This window comes from Coffea arabica, chromosome 3c (assembly GCF_036785885.1).
Source record: "Coffea arabica cultivar ET-39 chromosome 3c, Coffea Arabica ET-39 HiFi, whole genome shotgun sequence".
In the NCBI taxonomy this organism is placed as follows: domain Eukaryota; kingdom Viridiplantae; phylum Streptophyta; class Magnoliopsida; order Gentianales; family Rubiaceae; genus Coffea; species Coffea arabica.
Window position 1 is genome coordinate 1284611 of NC_092314.1, and position 18445 is coordinate 1303055.

At 36.9% G+C, this 18445-nt stretch overlaps 1 protein-coding gene and 1 pseudogene across 2 annotated transcripts; both read left to right on the forward strand.

Moving 5' to 3' along the window:
• The first annotated feature begins 770 nt into the window (after positions 1 to 770).
• Positions 771 to 7339, forward strand: LOC113733941 (glyoxysomal fatty acid beta-oxidation multifunctional protein MFP-a-like; annotated as a pseudogene).
• Positions 7340 to 8037: 698 nt separating this feature from the next.
• Positions 8038 to 12954, forward strand: LOC113734636 (bidirectional sugar transporter SWEET17). 2 transcript variants are annotated; one of them, XM_027261249.2, is made up of 7 exons: positions 8038 to 8490; positions 10489 to 10640; positions 10855 to 10891; positions 11023 to 11233; positions 11355 to 11516; positions 11625 to 11744; positions 12522 to 12954. In XM_027261249.2, the coding sequence occupies exons 2-7, from the start codon at positions 10607 to 10609 to the stop codon at positions 12756 to 12758; spliced, it is 801 nt and encodes a 266-aa protein (XP_027117050.1). In that variant the 5' UTR covers positions 8038 to 8490; positions 10489 to 10606; the 3' UTR covers positions 12759 to 12954. The 2 variants fall into 2 exon arrangements, with proteins under 2 accessions (XP_027117050.1, XP_027117051.1); XM_027261250.2 differs by having other exon boundaries at positions 10572 to 10640.
• The last annotated feature ends 5491 nt before the right edge of the window (positions 12955 to 18445 follow it).

Consider the following 18445-nt stretch of genomic DNA (forward strand, 5'->3'; position numbering starts at 1 on the left):
TTGCATTCCTTTTGTGCTTGTTTAATTAGCTTGATTACGTCAAATGAACCATTTAAAGAGGATAAAATGACGACAATGTTGAAGTGGCTATTGATAACCTTGTTTAATGGAATGAGAAAAAAAAAATGCTTCATATGAAATTTTGACGACGCACTCACTTGCAACCATTTCAATAATATAATATAGTACTAAAAGTTCGCGTTTGTTTGGATAGTGGGTTATTTTCCCAAATATATTTGTTTATATCATCATTACAATTTCTAATATAACTTTTTATCTTCCTAATTACTTTTTTATCTCACATACATCACATCACAAAAGATGTAACAGTAAAAATATCTCAAATAATTTACAATCCAAACAAACCTTAGTTGCAAAATTATACATTTAGTATAATATAGTACTAAAAATTCGTATAAAAAGTCCTACAAAAGCAATCTTAACTCTATCCTAAATACTAGTACAAGTTTATAAAGTTAACAGATCAATTAAGAATCTGCAAGTACTAAACGGAGTGTTGCAAGATTCAACGTTTAGAATCAAGCTATACAGCCAAACATTACATTGTATCAGAAAAAGCCAAACATTGTATCGGAAAAGGAGAAAAAGAGGCACTGAATCCAAAAAATCGCACCAGACTTTGTACCTCAATTTCCAAAACCGAGAGTGGACATATCTATTTAGAAGGAAAAATCTAAAGAGTGCCCCATCTAAATGTAGTAATAAAAAGAAAATCTTAATCATATCATTATCTACAATGTATACCGAGGTATCTTACAATCGCCCCTTACGTCAGAGACTATACTCAGTCCCCACACGGCTCCTCCTCGCCTTGCTTTCTCAATAAATACGCTCCGTTTTGCTTGCTTCCGAGTTAGGATAACAGACGAACCATCATCCCAAGCCCAAATATCAGCTGAACAAAATTTGCAATTTTTTTGAGCTTTCTTTATTGTAAAATATTTGTTTTCCTTTTTTGGCTGAACAAAAAGAAGACAAGATGAGCAGCAGAAACCCAAAGGGAAGAACAACAATCGAGGTTGGAGCTGATGGGGTTGCTGTGATCACCATCTTTAATCCTCCTGTCAATTCTCTTTCTTTGGATGGTACTAGAAATTCGCTACCTGTTAATTTTAGATCTCGGCGTCTCATTTGCATTTCTTGTTTTTCTTTTTTCCAATTTTGGTGCGAGTTGTTGGAAATCATGTCCAACTCGCCTCCCAAGATTGTGACTTTATTATGTTTGTGATTTATTTTTTGGGTTGTCCCTGAATTTGGACTTGCTTATTGCAGGAGAGTTTTTAATTTGTTGCTCTCTTTGTGTTGTTGTATTGTGGCGGTAATTTGAACTTCTTATCGGTTTATGATCATGAACAGTCACGTTTGTTTCGATAAAATAGGAACTTCGTCATTGACTTTAGCAAAGAAGTTTGATGGAAATGTGAGGAATTTTTTAGCTCATTTAAGATGACCACTGGATTATGGTAGATTGCTTGGAGCTAAGAGGTCATATTGGATAGGAATGGCAGAAGGATAGTGCACTTGTAGAGGCATAGTTTGTAGGGAGTTGTATCTGACATTAGCCTTATTTTACTCCTTTAGGAGAGTAGATTTTTGCAACCTAATGTTTCAAATTCAAGACTAAAAATATAATGAGAGAAGAAGGAGAACTCGCAAATAAGGGAGATCCTTCTGCCAGGACGCCAGCATACAAATATCAAGAGACGGACTGCCAATCAATCTGTAACTCGTGGAATACAGTGTTTAAACATATCAATGCAAGAAGCCAACGAGAAAAGAGTCGGACAACTCCCTTCCTTCAGCATTCTAAAAGCTATATATTGAATATGCATGGAGTATAACTCTTTTGCTTCCCAACGCTGGAAGTCATTTAGGTAGTCTCTATTTTGCTGTCCTTAAGTTGGGGCAACTCAGGATAATCACAGAGATTCTTTTACGTGGAGATGTGAAGAGAGTTCACCACGTCCTTACTTTGAATTGCATTCAGTTAATCTTCTGTGTCTTTGGCTTCATCTTATGGGTGTTTTTTGTAAGAGATTACGTAAAAGCATGCCCAGAGATGTTTAATGTATGCTCAGCATACGCTAAAAGAATATGGGCATCAGTTTGTCTTCTCTTCTACTAGGCTTTAGTTTTTCAATTTTCTGTTCAAATATAAGCAAGCTTCTAAATCATACTTTCTGTCATTTCAGTGTTAAACAGCTTAAAAGAGAGTTACGAACAAGCTTTGCGGAGAGATGATGTGAAGGCAATTGTTGTCATAGGTAAAGGGCGAAGCATATGATAGTTGAGGAGTGTGGATTAGTCGTGTATGAAGCTAATCTTTTTATGCTTGAGCAGGCTCAAATGGAAAATTCTCGGGGGGGTTTGACATCACAGCTTTCGGTGGAATTCAAGAGGGAAAATGTATGTCCTAATGTATATATATTTGTGACTGTTATTGGGGGTGCATCACTTATTCTTTGCTAATATCATTTTGTGTCAATTTCAGTCCCTGCGCCAAAACCTGGTTTCGTGTCAATTGAGATCCTCAGTGATACTGTGGATGGTCAGTTCTGGATTTATTTTCTTCAATCAGGACATACATAGCAATTTACACTGAGTATTAATGAAATCTCCATCCTTTCAGCTGCGACAAAGCCCTCTGTGGCTGCTATTGATGGCCTCGCCTTAGGCGGAGGGTTAGAAGTTGCAATGGTATGTCCATCAACTCATTGTGGTTCGAGAAATTTTATGTCAGATTGGCATGTGCTGATTTATGATTTATCTGTCCGTCAGGCTTGCCATGCACGTATATCAACTTCAAATGCTCAATTAGGATTACCGGAGCTGCAGCTTGGTATACTTCCTGGGTTTGGAGGTACAACCAAACTTTTGAGCAAATTAAAAGGGTCTGCTTTTGTGGCAGCTCTAGAATTAGTAAAACTCCAACTTAGGGTAAAAAGCAGGTGCATGCAAATTTGCTCTATTATTAACCAGCATATTGCAGTATTTGCTGTTTTGGCCATAATATCTTAGGTCACAGAGTCGTGATCTTATGATTTCAGGTTTACAAGATGTAGTGAGCAATATGAACATCATGAGCTGTCCTGTAATAAAACCAGTTTTCAGAAAAAAGTGGGCCTCTTCTTGTTATAAGCTTTGAACCTGATTTCTTACAAAATGCTGTTTTTTCTTTTCAGTGGTAATAGTTATTGTTAGCAGCAGTGCTTGATCCTCTGATGCTTAAATTGTCAAAGTTCTAGTAGCATATATGTCAGTTGCAGGAAATAACTGATCACATTATTGCAGGAACGCAGCGCCTTCCTCGCCTTGTAGGTCTTGCCAAGTCTCTTGAAATGATGCTGGTAAGCTCTAGCTTGCAACTTTTGGCAGGATAGCTGGGGAAAACTGAGTTTGGGTGTAATTCATATTCTACTTCTCTTCCAATCAGATGTCAAAGCCTGTAAAAGGGGAAGAAGCTCTTAGTTTAGGGCTTGTGGATGAAATAGCTGCACCAGATCAACTGCTGGCTACTGCTCGTCGCTGGGCACTTGAAATTTTGGACCGAAAAAGACCTTGGGTTTCTAGCCTTTATAAGACTGATAAGTTAGAATCTCTTGCTGAGGCTAAGGAAATACTGAAGTTTGCACGAGCTCAAATACGTAAGCAGGCTCCAAATCTCACACATCCATTGGTTTGCATTGATGTTGTGGAGGAAGGTATTATTTCAGGTCCTCTTGCTGGCCTTTTCAAGGTATTTATCTGCTTTCAATTCTCTTTTCCTGATGCTTAAGTTTCTCAGCAATATGTAATGTCAGTGAATTTCTCATATTGGCAGGAAGCTGAAGCATTTCAAGTTCTCCTTCACTCAGACACTTGTAAGAGCTTGGTCCACATTTTCTTTGCTCAACGTGGAACGACAAAGGTAAATAATTTGGTAGCTGTCTAGAGGTTTTTATTGTGATTTGGATAATAACCATCACTGACATTGTAGGCTAGCTGCTCTGAATCGGCTTTTGCTACTTTGATACAATAATGTGATTCCATGGGACTTTGTAGAATCAATTGCTCTAGCAGTGAGAAGTTACCCTGATATTTGTTTACTTACATTTCTTTGAAATAGTCTGACTTTCATTTCTACTTGGATAATCTAATAAGTTAAACTGCATCACAACTTGAACTTCAGTTAGGCATGATTCTCAATTTACTAAATGTTATCTTTCGCTCTCTAGGTAATGCATCAGATTTAACCAATTTAAATTCTCTGTCATCATGAAGTTAATTCTCCAGATACTGAAGTTTGAAAGATTACTGCATTCTAGTCTAAAGTAGACAGCTTTTTTCGTATTTCAGCCTAAGCTATGATTGACTATATTTTAAGTGACCATATCTCCAACTCCATGCAGGTTCCAGGAATCACTGACCGAGGTTTGGCTCCTAGAAGGATAAAAAAGGTTGCAATTCTTGGTGGTGGCTTAATGGGTTCTGGAATAGCAACAGCGCTGATCCTCAGTAATTATCCTGTGATCCTAAAAGAAGTCAATGAGAAATTTCTACAGGCTGGGATTGATAGAGTGAGAGGTGATGACAGATTTTTTACCTTTGGATTAGTTCATGCATGTAAGACTTGATAGGGAACAAATTTTTTTTTTTTTTTGGTTAAATACAGCCAATTTGCGAAGTCGAGTCAAGAAAGGGAAAATGACTCAAGAGAAGTTTGAGAAGAATCTTTCTCTACTCAAAGGTGTCCTTGATTATGATAGCTTTAGAGATGTGGACATGGTCATAGAGGTAAAGCATATGTATAAATTGAGGTTTTGCAGTTGCATCCTCCACCCCATCCCCTTCTCTGCATCATCCTGTGGTTCCAAAAATTCAATCTTGTCTGATTACTTCATGCTATTAATGTTGAAATGCAGGCTGTGATTGAGAATGTATCTTTGAAGCAGCAAATATTTGCAGATTTAGAGAAGTATTGCCCTTCTCACTGCATACTTGCAAGTAACACATCGACAATTGACTTAGATCTGATTGGTGAGAAGACCAGGTCTCACGATAGGATCATTGGAGCCCATTTTTTCAGGTAACCTTTAGTTTGCTCGTACACTAGTTTCTCTTCCCTCCTAATTGGTATTGTTGGTTGTGATTTAAACTTTTTGTATATTGTTTAATGCAGTCCAGCTCATGTTATGCCTCTTTTGGAAATTGTTCGTACCCAAAAGACATCTCCTCAAGTAATTGTGGACTTGTTAGATGTTGGGTAGAAGATAAAGAAAACCCCAGTGGTTGTTGGAAATTGCACTGGATTTGCTGTCAATAGGATGTTTTTCCCTTACACTCAAGCTGCCCTATTGCTTGTTGAACGTGGTACGGATGTGTACAAGATTGATAGAGCAATCAACAAATTTGGAATGCCAATGGGTCCTTTCAGGTAAGAGATATTAAATGTAGCTGTTTTGTATCCTTTAATCTCATTACTGATGCCGAAGGCGACAATTTACTAAAATGGTGGTGGCCTCGCGGCTTTAATGTGTCCGTGTAGATTGTGTGACCTGGTTGGATTTGGTGTTGCAATCGCAACCGGCTCTCAGTTTGTCTTAAATTTTCCTGAGAGAACTTATAAGTCGATGCTTATTCCACTCATGCAAGAAGATAAGAGAGCAGGTAAGCTCACTCGTTTGCTGGAGCTCTTGATAAATGGCTCACAATCTAATATCATGTTGCAAGTGTTGAACATGTTTAATCGGCCATACACTTGTCATAGGTGAAACTACTCGAAGAGGGTTCTATGTATATGATAACAAACGCAAAGCCAGCCCTGATCCAGAAATAAAGAAGTATATTGAGAAATCAAGAGAGATGTCTGGTGTTAAGATTGACCCGAAGGTTCTCTCTCTTTCTCCCTCTGTGTGTGTGTGAAAAACCACCTTCATTCCATGGCAATGTCTAATTGATATATGCGATTTGAACCTTTTAATGAAAAAAGTTATCTACCAACTAATTGTGGTGATTTCCTACATCCAGTTGACAAAATTATCAGATAAGGATATTGTGGAGATGATATTCTTCCCTGTGGTAAATGAGGCATGCCGAGTACTTGCTGAAGGGATTGCAGTCAAATCTGCTGATCTTGACATTTCTGCCGTGATGGGAATGGGATTCCCACCTTACAGGTTTGAAATCTTTTACTGATTTGAAACATTTTCCCTATATTAGATAAGTATTGCAAAAGAAAAGTCAAAAAATAAAAATAAAAACTCTGCAACACAAAGGGGTCTATATTAAAAACTATCAATGTTCTAATGATGTTATCTTCAGTCAGATTACCGACCTAATTGCGTGTTAACTAATCAGGGGAGGAATTTTGTTTTGGGCTGATACTTTTGGGTCCAAATACATTTGCTCGAGATTGGAAGAATGGGCAAATTTGTATGGGGGATTTTTCAAGCCTTGTGCATACTTGGCTGATAGAGCTGCTAAAGGTGCTCTTCTGGTAAGAATTCTCCAGTCAACCCTTGTGTTCAGTGATTAATTCATCCATGTTTGTCAAACGTCTTCAATTACAACCCTCTTCTCCCATCATTTGGGAGATGGGCATGAATGATTGTTTGAACCGTGCAACATTTTGTCAACAAGTTGTAACTCTCGTTATAAGCTAAATGTACAACTTCGCAACAGGGACGTAATTATTACGTGTGGAGATCACACGAGCAGTGACTCAATATCAAACTACAATTGTTGTGAAGTTGTACAAGTTGTTAACGATAAGTTACAAACTTGTTCAAATGGTAGTATTTGGTTTGACAAACGTTCTTGCCCCTTTCCCCTTTTATTTAGCCATCGTTTTTTCTTCCCCAACTCGAGTTAGATCTGTCGATTTCCTATTGTTTCAGCTGTAATCCGGGCTTACATTTTCAATTACAAACTTGTCAATGTCAAATTGGCCATTTCATGCTCATTCCAGATGCGCACACGCACACACCCCCTAGATTTTTTTGACACGTCCATTCTGGTGGTTGTGACTGGTGAAATTAAAAAATCTGTTTATTACAGGGTTCAACCTCGGATCCTGCACAGTCCCGACTGTGAGATCAACTTACCTCTCTCGCAAACTGCTCCTCCGGCTCCAGCTGATGTCTTTGTCTGTATGTTTCTTCATGTCTTAGTATCTAATGAGCTTAATAATGTGGCGGTGTAATATAAAAATCACTGGCTTTCCAAATAATTAAATACATGGAAGATTTTGATGTATTTAAGGTAGCACATGAATCAATAATGTTCGTGACAGTTGTTGTTGTCGAATTTCTCATTCAAATTGGCCACCATTTCTTGCAAATTCTCACGTGGTCCAGCAAATTACGAGCAGTGTGGCTCTTTAGCTTTCTAGCATTCTGATGTGGAGTTGATTCAGCAGTTTTCTGCAATCACGTGGATCGAGTAAAACAAGACCCAGAAGTGCCAGGAAGTTTCTTTCTCAGTCTAGAATTGCCGTACTCGAAAGTTGGTCCGAGAACTTCCCGGAACTTTTGTTGTTTTTTTCCCCCTTAGAACCTCCTTGAACCTTTTTCTTTTTCTTTTTTTCTCCGAGGACAACTCCAGGCCTTATAGGGGGAAAAAGGGCCGAACCAAGAATCTTATACTCACTTGACTAATATTCTTAGGATTAAGTTGAGTTTTGGAACCTCAAAACTATTATTCACAGTTTAGAAAATTGCGCATATTGACCGTGCTCTATAAACTGCGTTATTAAGGGTGCTTGGGCCGCTGCCATAATATGGCAAAGAACAAAGAGAAAAAGAAACTGAATTGCTTGGCATGGTGTGTATGTTCACAGGTGGAATAGTTCATTGATGTAAATTATTGTTTGTTCTAACCAAAAGGCGAACAAGTGGAATACTTGATTGATGAAAAATTAACAATTAGTATTATACTTGAAAAGCTTTTTTTTTTTTTTTTTATTGAGAAATCTTGAATTCAAAATCCGTTATTTACAATTATTCTCGTTTTATCATCCTATCCGATCCTCCTCCATGAAAAAACCATTCATTCCGGCTTAACTCGCAAACAAAAATGTTGCAGCGTTTTCACTTCATCCAATGGTTGTGCGACACCAACATGAACGCTTACGAATAATGCAAGTCACAATCTCATAATGCAAGCTCGAGGTCTTGAGCCTGACGCCATTTTCACCGATCGTTTACAGCTAATGCATATGTCTACTCGAGTCATTCTACAATCACTGTTGAGTCATACTGCCATGATTGGTCCCAATTGGCACTATGATTCTGCTACTATAATAATAAAATATAAACCAGCCTCAAAAGATTTTGCTCTGATTCCATGGTGCTTCTTTAAAGGCCTTGGTTTCTTTTTCATGCCTGTGAAGTTGCAGAGGATTAGAAGTCCATCAGAAGAGTGCATGAACAAGGCTCAGGGCGGAGGCTACATTAAAGTCATCTTCTAACCAAGCGAAATTGGATACTTCAGGTAAGCATTAATATATTTTGCTTAGTCATTAATTACCAGCGTGTGACGAGGATGCAAGTAAGAACCAGATAAGGGATTAGTGAAAGAGCCTTAGTTTGATATCTAATTTTGTTACCCTTATGACCAATACTATCGTGTAAAGTTGATGCTGATATAGGTGTTTGCAAACTTTGGATCATTATTTAGATGCAAAAGTCATGTATCAAACGTTTTCATTTCCACACGTATATATGGGAAGACTTAGATTTTGATCGCAACATAAAAAGTACTCAGTTTTGGTAGTGTTCTCTAAAATTATGGTAAATTCCTCTCCTGTATAAATATTTTTATCGTAAGTTTGATATCAATTTAGATGGTTCCGTGCTGTAATACACGAGCTTATATCTAGTTAAGAGTATGGTCTGTCAAAACTTAATGATTGGCAGAAGACGGAAGGTATCATGGATTAATGGAGCTATTGACAATTAGACAATTCGGTCTGTCAAAAATTAATGATTGGCTGAAGACGGAAGGTATGGATTAATGGAGATATTATTCACATTGCAATCATGAGTTCACACAATTATTCAAGTAACTGTAGTGGTAGTGGAAGCAACTTTTCAAGTCTGATTTTCTGCTATATGTAAAGAAGAAATGTACAGACACTGTCAAGAACCAATGATGTTTCTTTAACTCAGTGAATGAAAGTATGATCTTACTCTACTAGTCTGTTATGTACCATAATCATGTAATCTGAAACTTTTATAATTCAACAATAAATACTGCTGTTTTACCATATCTTTATGGTATGTATCTAACATCTGAAACAGTCAGTAAACTGACGTCTCATTTGCACTTCGACGGGATATTCAATTGTTTAGCCAAATGTTTAGCCCTGATGAGGCTGTCTCTCTGAGGAAACAATTCCTTCCTGTGTGTTAACAAATGCCCTTCTTGAAGACAAATGCGAATTATTATATAGCTCCTGAATATTATTTAATTCCATCCTGTGTGTTTGCAGTTTTGACCTTCTTGAATTCTTCAACGTGGGAATTGATGCTTTTCCATGTTTAAAAGTTTTTAAAGACAGAATATGAGTTATTGCAGGTTGAGTGGAGCCTGTATGCATATATTTAAAGTTTGCTGTTTTGGGGGCAATAGACCTTAGGCGAATTGCTCAAATGTGACGAATTTGGAGGCCCGATAAGTGCATGAAACTAAACAATGCTTGTTAATATAGTGATGGTGCAAAGTGTCCTTCTATATTAAAATCCTATTCTTGAATTTCCACGTTAAAGAAAGTTGTGAACTCGATGTTGAATTTTTATGGAAGTTGTGAATTCAGAATTAAATTTTTGGAGAATTTACCAGCCCTAGATTATATCTTTGGGAAGATTGTGAATCTAAACCACATTTTTTGGTGGTTGTGAAACCATGAATCAATAATGTCACACGAACATGTATTTTCTGAAGTCCCTAGATTTGTGATTTTTTTTTTTTGTTGCTCTTGTCCTTCTTAATTTTGAAAGAAAAGGGTTTCAATCTTTTGTCTTTGATTGTTCTTGTTTAAAACACTTAATTAGCAAGTAATCACTCATTTAGGCTTAATCAAAGGATGAGGGGTGGATTAGAATTAACTAAAATTTATAAAATATAAAATTACCATGCATAACACTTTTTTGAGATGTGATGTTTGTAAAAATAATAATAAAAAAAAAGATGACCAAGAAATTCATTAAGGAAATATTCTCAAAAAAAAAAAAAATTCCAAAGATGGCAATCCAAACAACCAATCGCACATGCACATGACTGTGGGAATTAAATGGATATGGAGCATATTTTTCAAGACGTAATTGGCTACCTAAAAGATGTCTTCCTTTGAAGTGTGGATCATGTGCCTATTTTCCATAAATTTGAACTATAGTTACAGCACCTTAAATGTCTTTCTTTTCTTTTTTTTTTTAAAAAAAGTAAACTAAGAACAAGAAAACAAAGCTTTTTTTCCATACAAATCGCTAGTTTGTGAAGTTGCAAGCAAAGCCGCCTCATCCTCTTCGTCTTATAAGCCGTTCTGAAGGCCTTTCTTTTTGTGCGTTTTGGAGTGCTGTCGTCAAGATTTTGGTGGCCTTCACCAAAAATGGAAGGTTTCACCTTCTTCATTGGTATCTTGGGTGAGAATCTAAACTTCTTGTTTCAATTGGCTCATCAGGCACACAACTTTTCATGATATATTGCATGCATTTGAGATCATATCTATTGTGGTTGGATATTCCCAAATTTCTACTTCTCCATCTTCATATATACAAGATAGAAATAATAAAAAATTTCTCCAATTGGGTTTTTTTTTTTTTTTTTAAAAAAAAAAAATTATCTTTTTGGTTGCAGGCAATGTCACGTCAATGCTTGTATTCCTTGCGCCCATGTAAGCTGGCCCTTCTCGAGTTTTTAATTATATATATTCCCTTTTGTTTGTGGGAATTTGGGTGAGAAAATGGTAATCCTGTCAAGATGGAGATTGCTCGCTGATGATGAATATATTGTGATGATTTGCAGAGACACCTTCAAGAGGATAGTAAAGAACAAATCGACGGAGGAATTTGACAGCCTTCCATACATATGTTCGTTGCTGAGCGCATCTCTATGGACGTACTATGGCATTGTACAGCCCAGCGCATTTCTTGTCGGCACAATCAATGCGTTTGGAAGCGTACTTGGGATTGTTTATGTTGGCCTTTTCCTTTTCTATGCTCCTCCAAGCAACAAGGTGGCTAGCTGCAACCATCTTCATCATGATCCATTATTATTACTTTCCCCATCAATCATCATTTCTTTACATCGAATCACCATTACTACTCTCGTTACCATAATTTCTTGATTCTTTGCAGGTTAAAATTGCACTTATTGTAGGGACTTTGAATGTTGGATTCTTGGCGGGAGCGATTTTATTTACGCGACTGGCATTTAAAGGAGAAGCTCGGGTCGCATCCATGGGTTTCTTGGCCGCAGGTTTCATCATTGTCACGTACGCTTCGCCGCTTTCTTCCATGGTAAGAATACTGAGATCATGAAACTTCAAACCATATATATGCAAATCATATTATGCAGATCCTGCTGCAATGGATACTCTCATGAATCTGCCGGAATTTCACTTTCAGAGGACGGTGGTGATGACCAGGAGCGTGGAGTACATGCCTTTTTACCTTTCATTTTTCATCTTCCTGAGTGGGGGCGTTTGGGCTTTGTATGGTTGGTTGATAGGAGATTATTTCGTTTCGGTAAGTTCACTTTCCTCATTTCCACGATTATTAGTCCTAATGGTCGATCAGTTACAATTTCTCAAAGGGCCCCATTTATACACATCCTAGAACCAAAAATAAAGAAAATGAGGATTTTGCTGCTTCTACTTTCAAATTCCTAGAGAAATTCCTCTATTTGTAAAGGTGAAATGAGCAAATTTTTATTGAGAGTTTCAATATGCAGAGAAAAAAATATGCAAACTTTTCAAACGAGTTTGTGTTTAGGAGACGGAGAAAGAAGGAAGAGAAGAAGAAGAATGAAAGTAAATTTGAGTACTCGTTTATTGGTTTTGATATTCGACGAAAGCGCGAGAGATAAAATGAGTCATTTTTGTTTCTACGTGTGTTGATTTGACGATGACAAATGACAAATATAAAAGTAACACCAAATAAATTTCTTATTACTCAAGAGATGTAGGGATAATATTCTCTAACTATGAGAGCAACTTCATAAATTTTTATACATAAACTACCCATTTTTGTGGGGTAATATTCCCCACGTTATCTCGCCTCTGTGCTTGTCCCATGCATGCATGCATGGTCGATAATGAAATGCTAGCGACTCTCACTATCTTCCCCCCCTTTTTTTTTTGGTTGTTGCCTGCCACCTTCAAGATTATTGACTAATTAAAAAAGTTAACCTATATTAGACGCAAATGTTGTGCTAATTTCTACGATCTTAACTTTAACCACATAAACCAAGGCCTCCTCCTCGGTTGTAATTTGACATTTTTCGCATCTAAATTATATTTGCAGGTACCAAATGGGACAGGATGTATACTTGGAACAGCTCAACTAGTGCTGTACGGGATATACAGAGACACCAAGCCACCCGCCAGGGACAGCGCCTGCGTCAGCTTCTACGACTTGGAAGAAGGATGGCAGCGTCAGCCCCTTCTGTCTTCGACCCATAGCTTAGTTTCTTCCACCCATAGCTTAGTGAGTTCCACCCATAGCTTATTGGCTTCCGGCCATAGCTTCTTGGAGTCTTGACGGAAAATGTCATGTTTGGATAGCAGATTATTAGGGATAATTTTTTTTTTACTGCAAATAATAAACTATCCAAATTAACTGGTATCAAATATCTACCAATTAGATCCCCGAAGGACGTGCGTGATAGAAGGGGGGCCAGAAAATTTCTCATTTACGTTATATAATTTTTGTTTTCCTTTTTGGCTTTTTAGTTAAACAGTTTTTTTTTTTTTTTTTTTGGTTTATGGTTTTATAGAGCAATATGTAAACTTTTACATATGTATCTTGATTGCGTCTCAATTAATTAATGGCAAGTTCATACCAAATTTAAATATTTCTTATATATATATATATATATATATATATATATATAAGGTGGGAGGAATAGTTTAGTATAAATATTCCACCACAGCGTATATTACTCGAAATTCGACCAGTAATATCACACAATTACTAATATGCACTACGATTATTACACAGTAGATTCAATTGTGATTATCACACAACTACTCCCTCCCTTTTTTAATAACTGACGTTTAAGGTTTTGCACACCAATTAAGAAGAGCTTTTCATTACTTAAATCTGTACACTACTTTTCTTTTGTACCCTAATTAATTACTAGGGTTGATACAAAGAGAGAAACAATAATTACTAGGAGTAATAATTAAGAACCCTGTATTGAAAAAGAGAGATAAAAGGATAAAATTGTGAAAAAATAATTAATACTGTATGGGGATAATAAAATGACAGATAAAAGTACACTAAAGTAAATTTCTTAAACGTCATTTATAAAAAAGGGGAGGGAGTATTGAAATACAAACTACCCAACTCTACTCCATTTCCATTTTTATTTAAAATTTTAATAAAATTTTAGGATTGGCATCCTAATTTCATGTACAGGGATTTTATCCAAAAAATAAATAAATTTACTCTATTTTTCATATTCAAAATTTCTTATTTACAATTCTTTCTTTTTTTAACCGACCAACACAATACTATTGGGATTCTGGAGCCCAACACAGAAGCAGACAAAACCTTGGAAATGGGTCGATCTTCAGCATCGGTGGGCTGCACTTGGCGATTCCACACTCAGCTAACTATGATCGGAATTAATTTGTTCCAAGAATCCAAACCATTTAAAGAATACCAAGTATTTTTTTTTTACAGGAGAAGGATAAGATTAAAGAAGTAGAGAGGTTAAATCCAAAATTTCTAGTTCCTAGATTTTTAATTTTTTTTTATTTTTAACCTTCTCCACTACACGAAGCACAAGTACGCGTGAAAAATCAAATGAAGTACCTCTTCAAAAAAATGCTTTTTCTAAAAAAAAAAAAAAAATTTGGATTACTTTTTCTACAAATGAAGTATCCATCCAAAATAATGCTTTTGAATTGCCCTTTTCTACAGAAAAATTTTGCGAAAGCATTGTTCAATTATCTTTTTACCAGATAAATTTCAACTCGTTATAACACATTTTTCTACAAAAATTCTTAAAAACAGCCATCCAAACAGACTCGCTAGCGCTGCTAATTGACAGAATTTAATGCCTCCATAAGACGCTTGTTGCATTTACTTACTGGGCACTTAGATCTCTTGTATAGTCTCGTAAGAATGTTGATTTACAATGACTCCTGTAGACTGACAATCAATTTGTATAGATTCATAATGTTAAAGAAAGAATCTGTTACAGCAAAGCTTTGTGGTCCAAAGTCTGAAACATAGCACACCGCAAATACGGGTGGAAATTGAGATGTATTATGCTTATGTAATTCTATAGCAGTTGCAGGGTCTTTGTCTGATTATATAACAGTAGTGGCCACTACTTCTCCTGGTGGGGTGGGAGGTCAGGGTTCAACCCTTGCCTCTCACCCAAATTGTCTGCTCCTTATGGACAGCTCGGTTGGTTTCAATAAGTCTCTTTAGGAGCTGGTGTCCAGTGCCTGCAACGGCTGCAAGGATCCGAGTCCCGTGATTATCGTGTTCGGGGGATGGGGCCTCTCCTCCTGACCCGGAGTGGAATTAGTCGGGCCCTGTAAGGATTGATCCGGACACCCACTCCGTCAGAAAAAAAAAAAAAAATGTAGTCAACATTATTGTGATATGATTAATCTCATTTGCCTTCTTTTTTTTTTTTGGGGGGGAGGGGGGGGGGAGGGGGGTTGGGGTTTGAAATCTCCATTACACATGCAATGACCTCCAAAAAAGGGGAATAAATGAAGCTGGAATGAAATTAAGGCTTAATGGAGCAAAACAGAATACGTTGGAATAATTAAAGAAGCTGTATCCACAATGACAAGTACGTGGTTCAAGTAGTGCAATGTGTAAAAGAAAATTCTGTTCATACTTTCGGCCTTAAAAAATATTTTTAAAAAATGGCAAATTACCACCAAGCCTTCTCTTATTCTTGAAGCACCAAAATTAGTGTTTGATGAATCCTTGAAGGAAAAATTACCTCACATCAAGTGTACACAACATATATATATATTTTTAATTTTCTCACACCTCTTTGCATCCTTCTCATCGCCAAATATCAGATAGAGAATACGTGATAGTAGAAAAGTTTTTAAGAGCTTTCCCCCAAAAACTTGCTTTTGGTGGGTAATTTCTCACAAAAACTAGTACATAGAGATTGAGATGACTACTCGGTGGCTGAACAATCAATTTAAAATCTCTATTCTTTTATGGAGAAGTAATTGGTGCTAAGAAATTGGCTTGAGTTCAAGATGCAGAAGGTAATCAAATCTTTCCTTTTTCATTTATCTAAGGCGCTCGTGCCTAATTCTTGGAAGTGCAGGGAGATAAACCAGATGGGTAATTAACAAACATTCAATATCTTAACAATGGTAAGTTTCCTTTTGTTTTTTACCCTCATCTTTTGGCAGCACAAAAAACTACTGTAAACAGAAAAGCGTTTAACAGTCTTAACACGAAAATTGCTTCTAGTAGTATCATAATCAACTGAAATGACGATTGAATGAAGTAATGGACAACAGGCTTTAACATGTCCAAAGCAGAGAAACCAAAAGGATATGTTAGAAAGGAAATGGTTTGATCCATGGATGTTGCAGGCATGTCGTCCAGAGCAGTGACAAGAAGGGCAGCAGTGTAGGTTAGGGACTAAACTAAACAAGCGTAAAAGTCCAACTAAACTCTGCTCAGATTCACGAGCCGTCTATCAGAAGAAGAGACAAAACAAACTGTTGATCCCCATGTGTAAGGACTGATAAACAAGGACTGATGAGGGCCTTCCTATCCTTCCTTCCCCTCAACCTCATGCCCCCTCCTCCTCCTCCTAAGCTTATTATTACTTACTAGTAAAAATAAGATGCAAATGTCGTCCATCCCCACATGAATCATCAGACACGAACTTGGACACCCGAGTATGAGTGATCAGATCAGCTCAGATCCTTGATGGCTTCGTTGCCCTCTCATCAGTCATGCCTCAATCCTCATCACCATTATTAGTATTATACCTTGTAGGACACCAGGGAGTGTTGTGTTATCATCATCAAAATCCATGCATATCTTCTTAGGGACTAAAAAATATCAATCCATGCATATCTACTTTAGTCTTAATTGATAAGATAAGTTCTTGCATTTCCTTCATCTTTTTTTTTTTTTTAAATTAAAAAAAAGGCCTTTCTGATTCCTGTCATTCTACTAAAATCAAGTATAGGAGTAGTACTGTGGTAGAATTTCCCATCTGATGTGTTTATGGAATCTAGTTTAAGCAGGATCAATTCTGATTAAATCTATCAAAAATATGAGAAATCCGCCCATTGAGCTTCTAGACAATAAATACTACTATTCTCATGTTGGCCTTCGGGACTGTAATACTCTGAGTTGTAGGAGACAATAGAAAGGCCAATTTTGTTTGACCAAATTTAGAGAATGTTACGAATATTTGGAAAAGAATAGATTGAAGTTCTTGATTGCTTGAAGGGATTTATTAATGTCATTTCACGTGCAGAGCGGCCCCTCAAAATTCATTTAACACCTTTATTTGAAATGTACATAATTTAAAATACCAAAATTCAATAAAGTCAATTCTTGAGAAATATTCTAGTCTGTTTTGTTAAATATTAGGATTATCAGTGTAATTTTATTGCTTATTTGTGTTGTTTAATTTATTAAATATGAACTTTTTGAGTAGTAAAAAAAGTGTATTAATTATTTTTTATTCTTTTATTAATACAACTTATATACATGTATACGGAATATTTATGAAATAAAAGTTTCATCTCTCTCCTTAAAAGTATTTTTTTTAATGTTACTTTTTTTAATTAGACTAATTTTATTATCAAGATCTTAATCACGGCCACGGGGAGGTTTATGCAATTTTGTAAACTTTAGTGGAAGTTAGTGATTAGCTGAAATTATTCCTTGAATCTTTTCCGGATTGTGACGGCCCCACCTCCCCCTAAGGCGAACCAGAGGGTTCGGCGGGCCGCCTGCCCAGCTCTCGCCGGGACTCAGTCGTTCACTACAATCCTCAAATATATTACAATATAACTCTCAAAATTACATCAAATTCTCCAATAATTACATATCACAAATGCAGCGGAAACTAATTCCAATCGTGGGATGTATACTTACATCCGTTTCAATTCCAAATATTGATACAAGCCCAACTCGTACATAAAATAAATCCAAATTTAAACTGTACACGATATAAGCCATCCAGTCACGTGAATAAGCACTCCAAGCTTTTCTTCGCCTTGAGCCCTGTGGGGGGAAATAAAACATTTTTGGGGTGAGCTAGAAGCTCAGCGAGTAACCATTAAAATCAGTAATCAATTCAGTTTCACAGTCGTTCATTTCAGTGATGTCATGATTTCAAGATCAAAGGTACATTTATTACTCTCGTGAGCCAGCGAAATCGTTGTACTTAAACACCCAACGCTCCAAACAAACATTAAACAGTAAACAGTCAGTGGGGGAGCCATTTGCTCCAGATGAACAGTACACAGAGGTGGAGACGTTGGTGTTCAGCACACGAATTCCAAGCACTCATTTAAGCCAAAACATGTCATGGGCCACATGCAAGCACTCATGATATGCAATCAAGTAAATAGTGCAATAAACGGTTCATAAGTAATTTTGGAAACAGTTTAGGGTCACTCACCTCCACGGCTCAGAAACCATCCATCATGTATCATTGCCTTGCTCAACTCCAAGCCTTAGATCACAAACCCTCTGCAAACAAGTCCCTTCAAAGTTCGGACAGCACTTCCCCTACATTTGCTAACTTTTCCAGCCATCATGGCTTCATTATTACTCCAGCCAGTCCCAAAGTCACACAAATAAGTTCATCTAATATCCATTCAGCAAGCTCCAAGTAGTACAAAGACAAGTCAAGCTAGGGAAAAGTCCGGAAATGAAGGTTAAGCTCAAAACCAGAAAAACAGTTTTGACGTCATAATGCGGTAATGGCACAACTCTCACTACAATTATCGGTTGGGGGTGTAAGACCCACCGTTTCGAAGCTATGAAACAGGGCTACAACAATGTAGAAGGTCACTCAATCCAGTTCCTAGCTTAACTAGGTCGAAAATGCCAAATACTATACCAGAATTACCAAAACAGGTTTGCAAATCACATAAAACTGTAATCGGTATATCTCAGTCCATACAAGTCCAAATGCCGAAATTCCAAAGGCATAAGTTAGCTAAGCCATCCCGTTACATTTCATCAGAAGACACCAACTC

What these genes read in the sequence shown, in the direction of transcription:
- LOC113734636 (XM_027261249.2), top strand. Translation starts at nt 10,607, where the DNA reads ATGGAAGGTTTCACCTTCTTCATTGGTATCTTGG. An exon ending in CTTCTTCATTGGTATCTTGG is followed by an intron (nt 10,641 to 10,854) that starts GTGAGAATCTAA and finishes TTTTGGTTGCAG; the next exon opens with GCAATGTCACGTCAATGCTT. An exon ending in CTTGTATTCCTTGCGCCCAT is followed by an intron (nt 10,892 to 11,022) that starts GTAAGCTGGCCC and finishes GATGATTTGCAG; the next exon opens with AGACACCTTCAAGAGGATAG.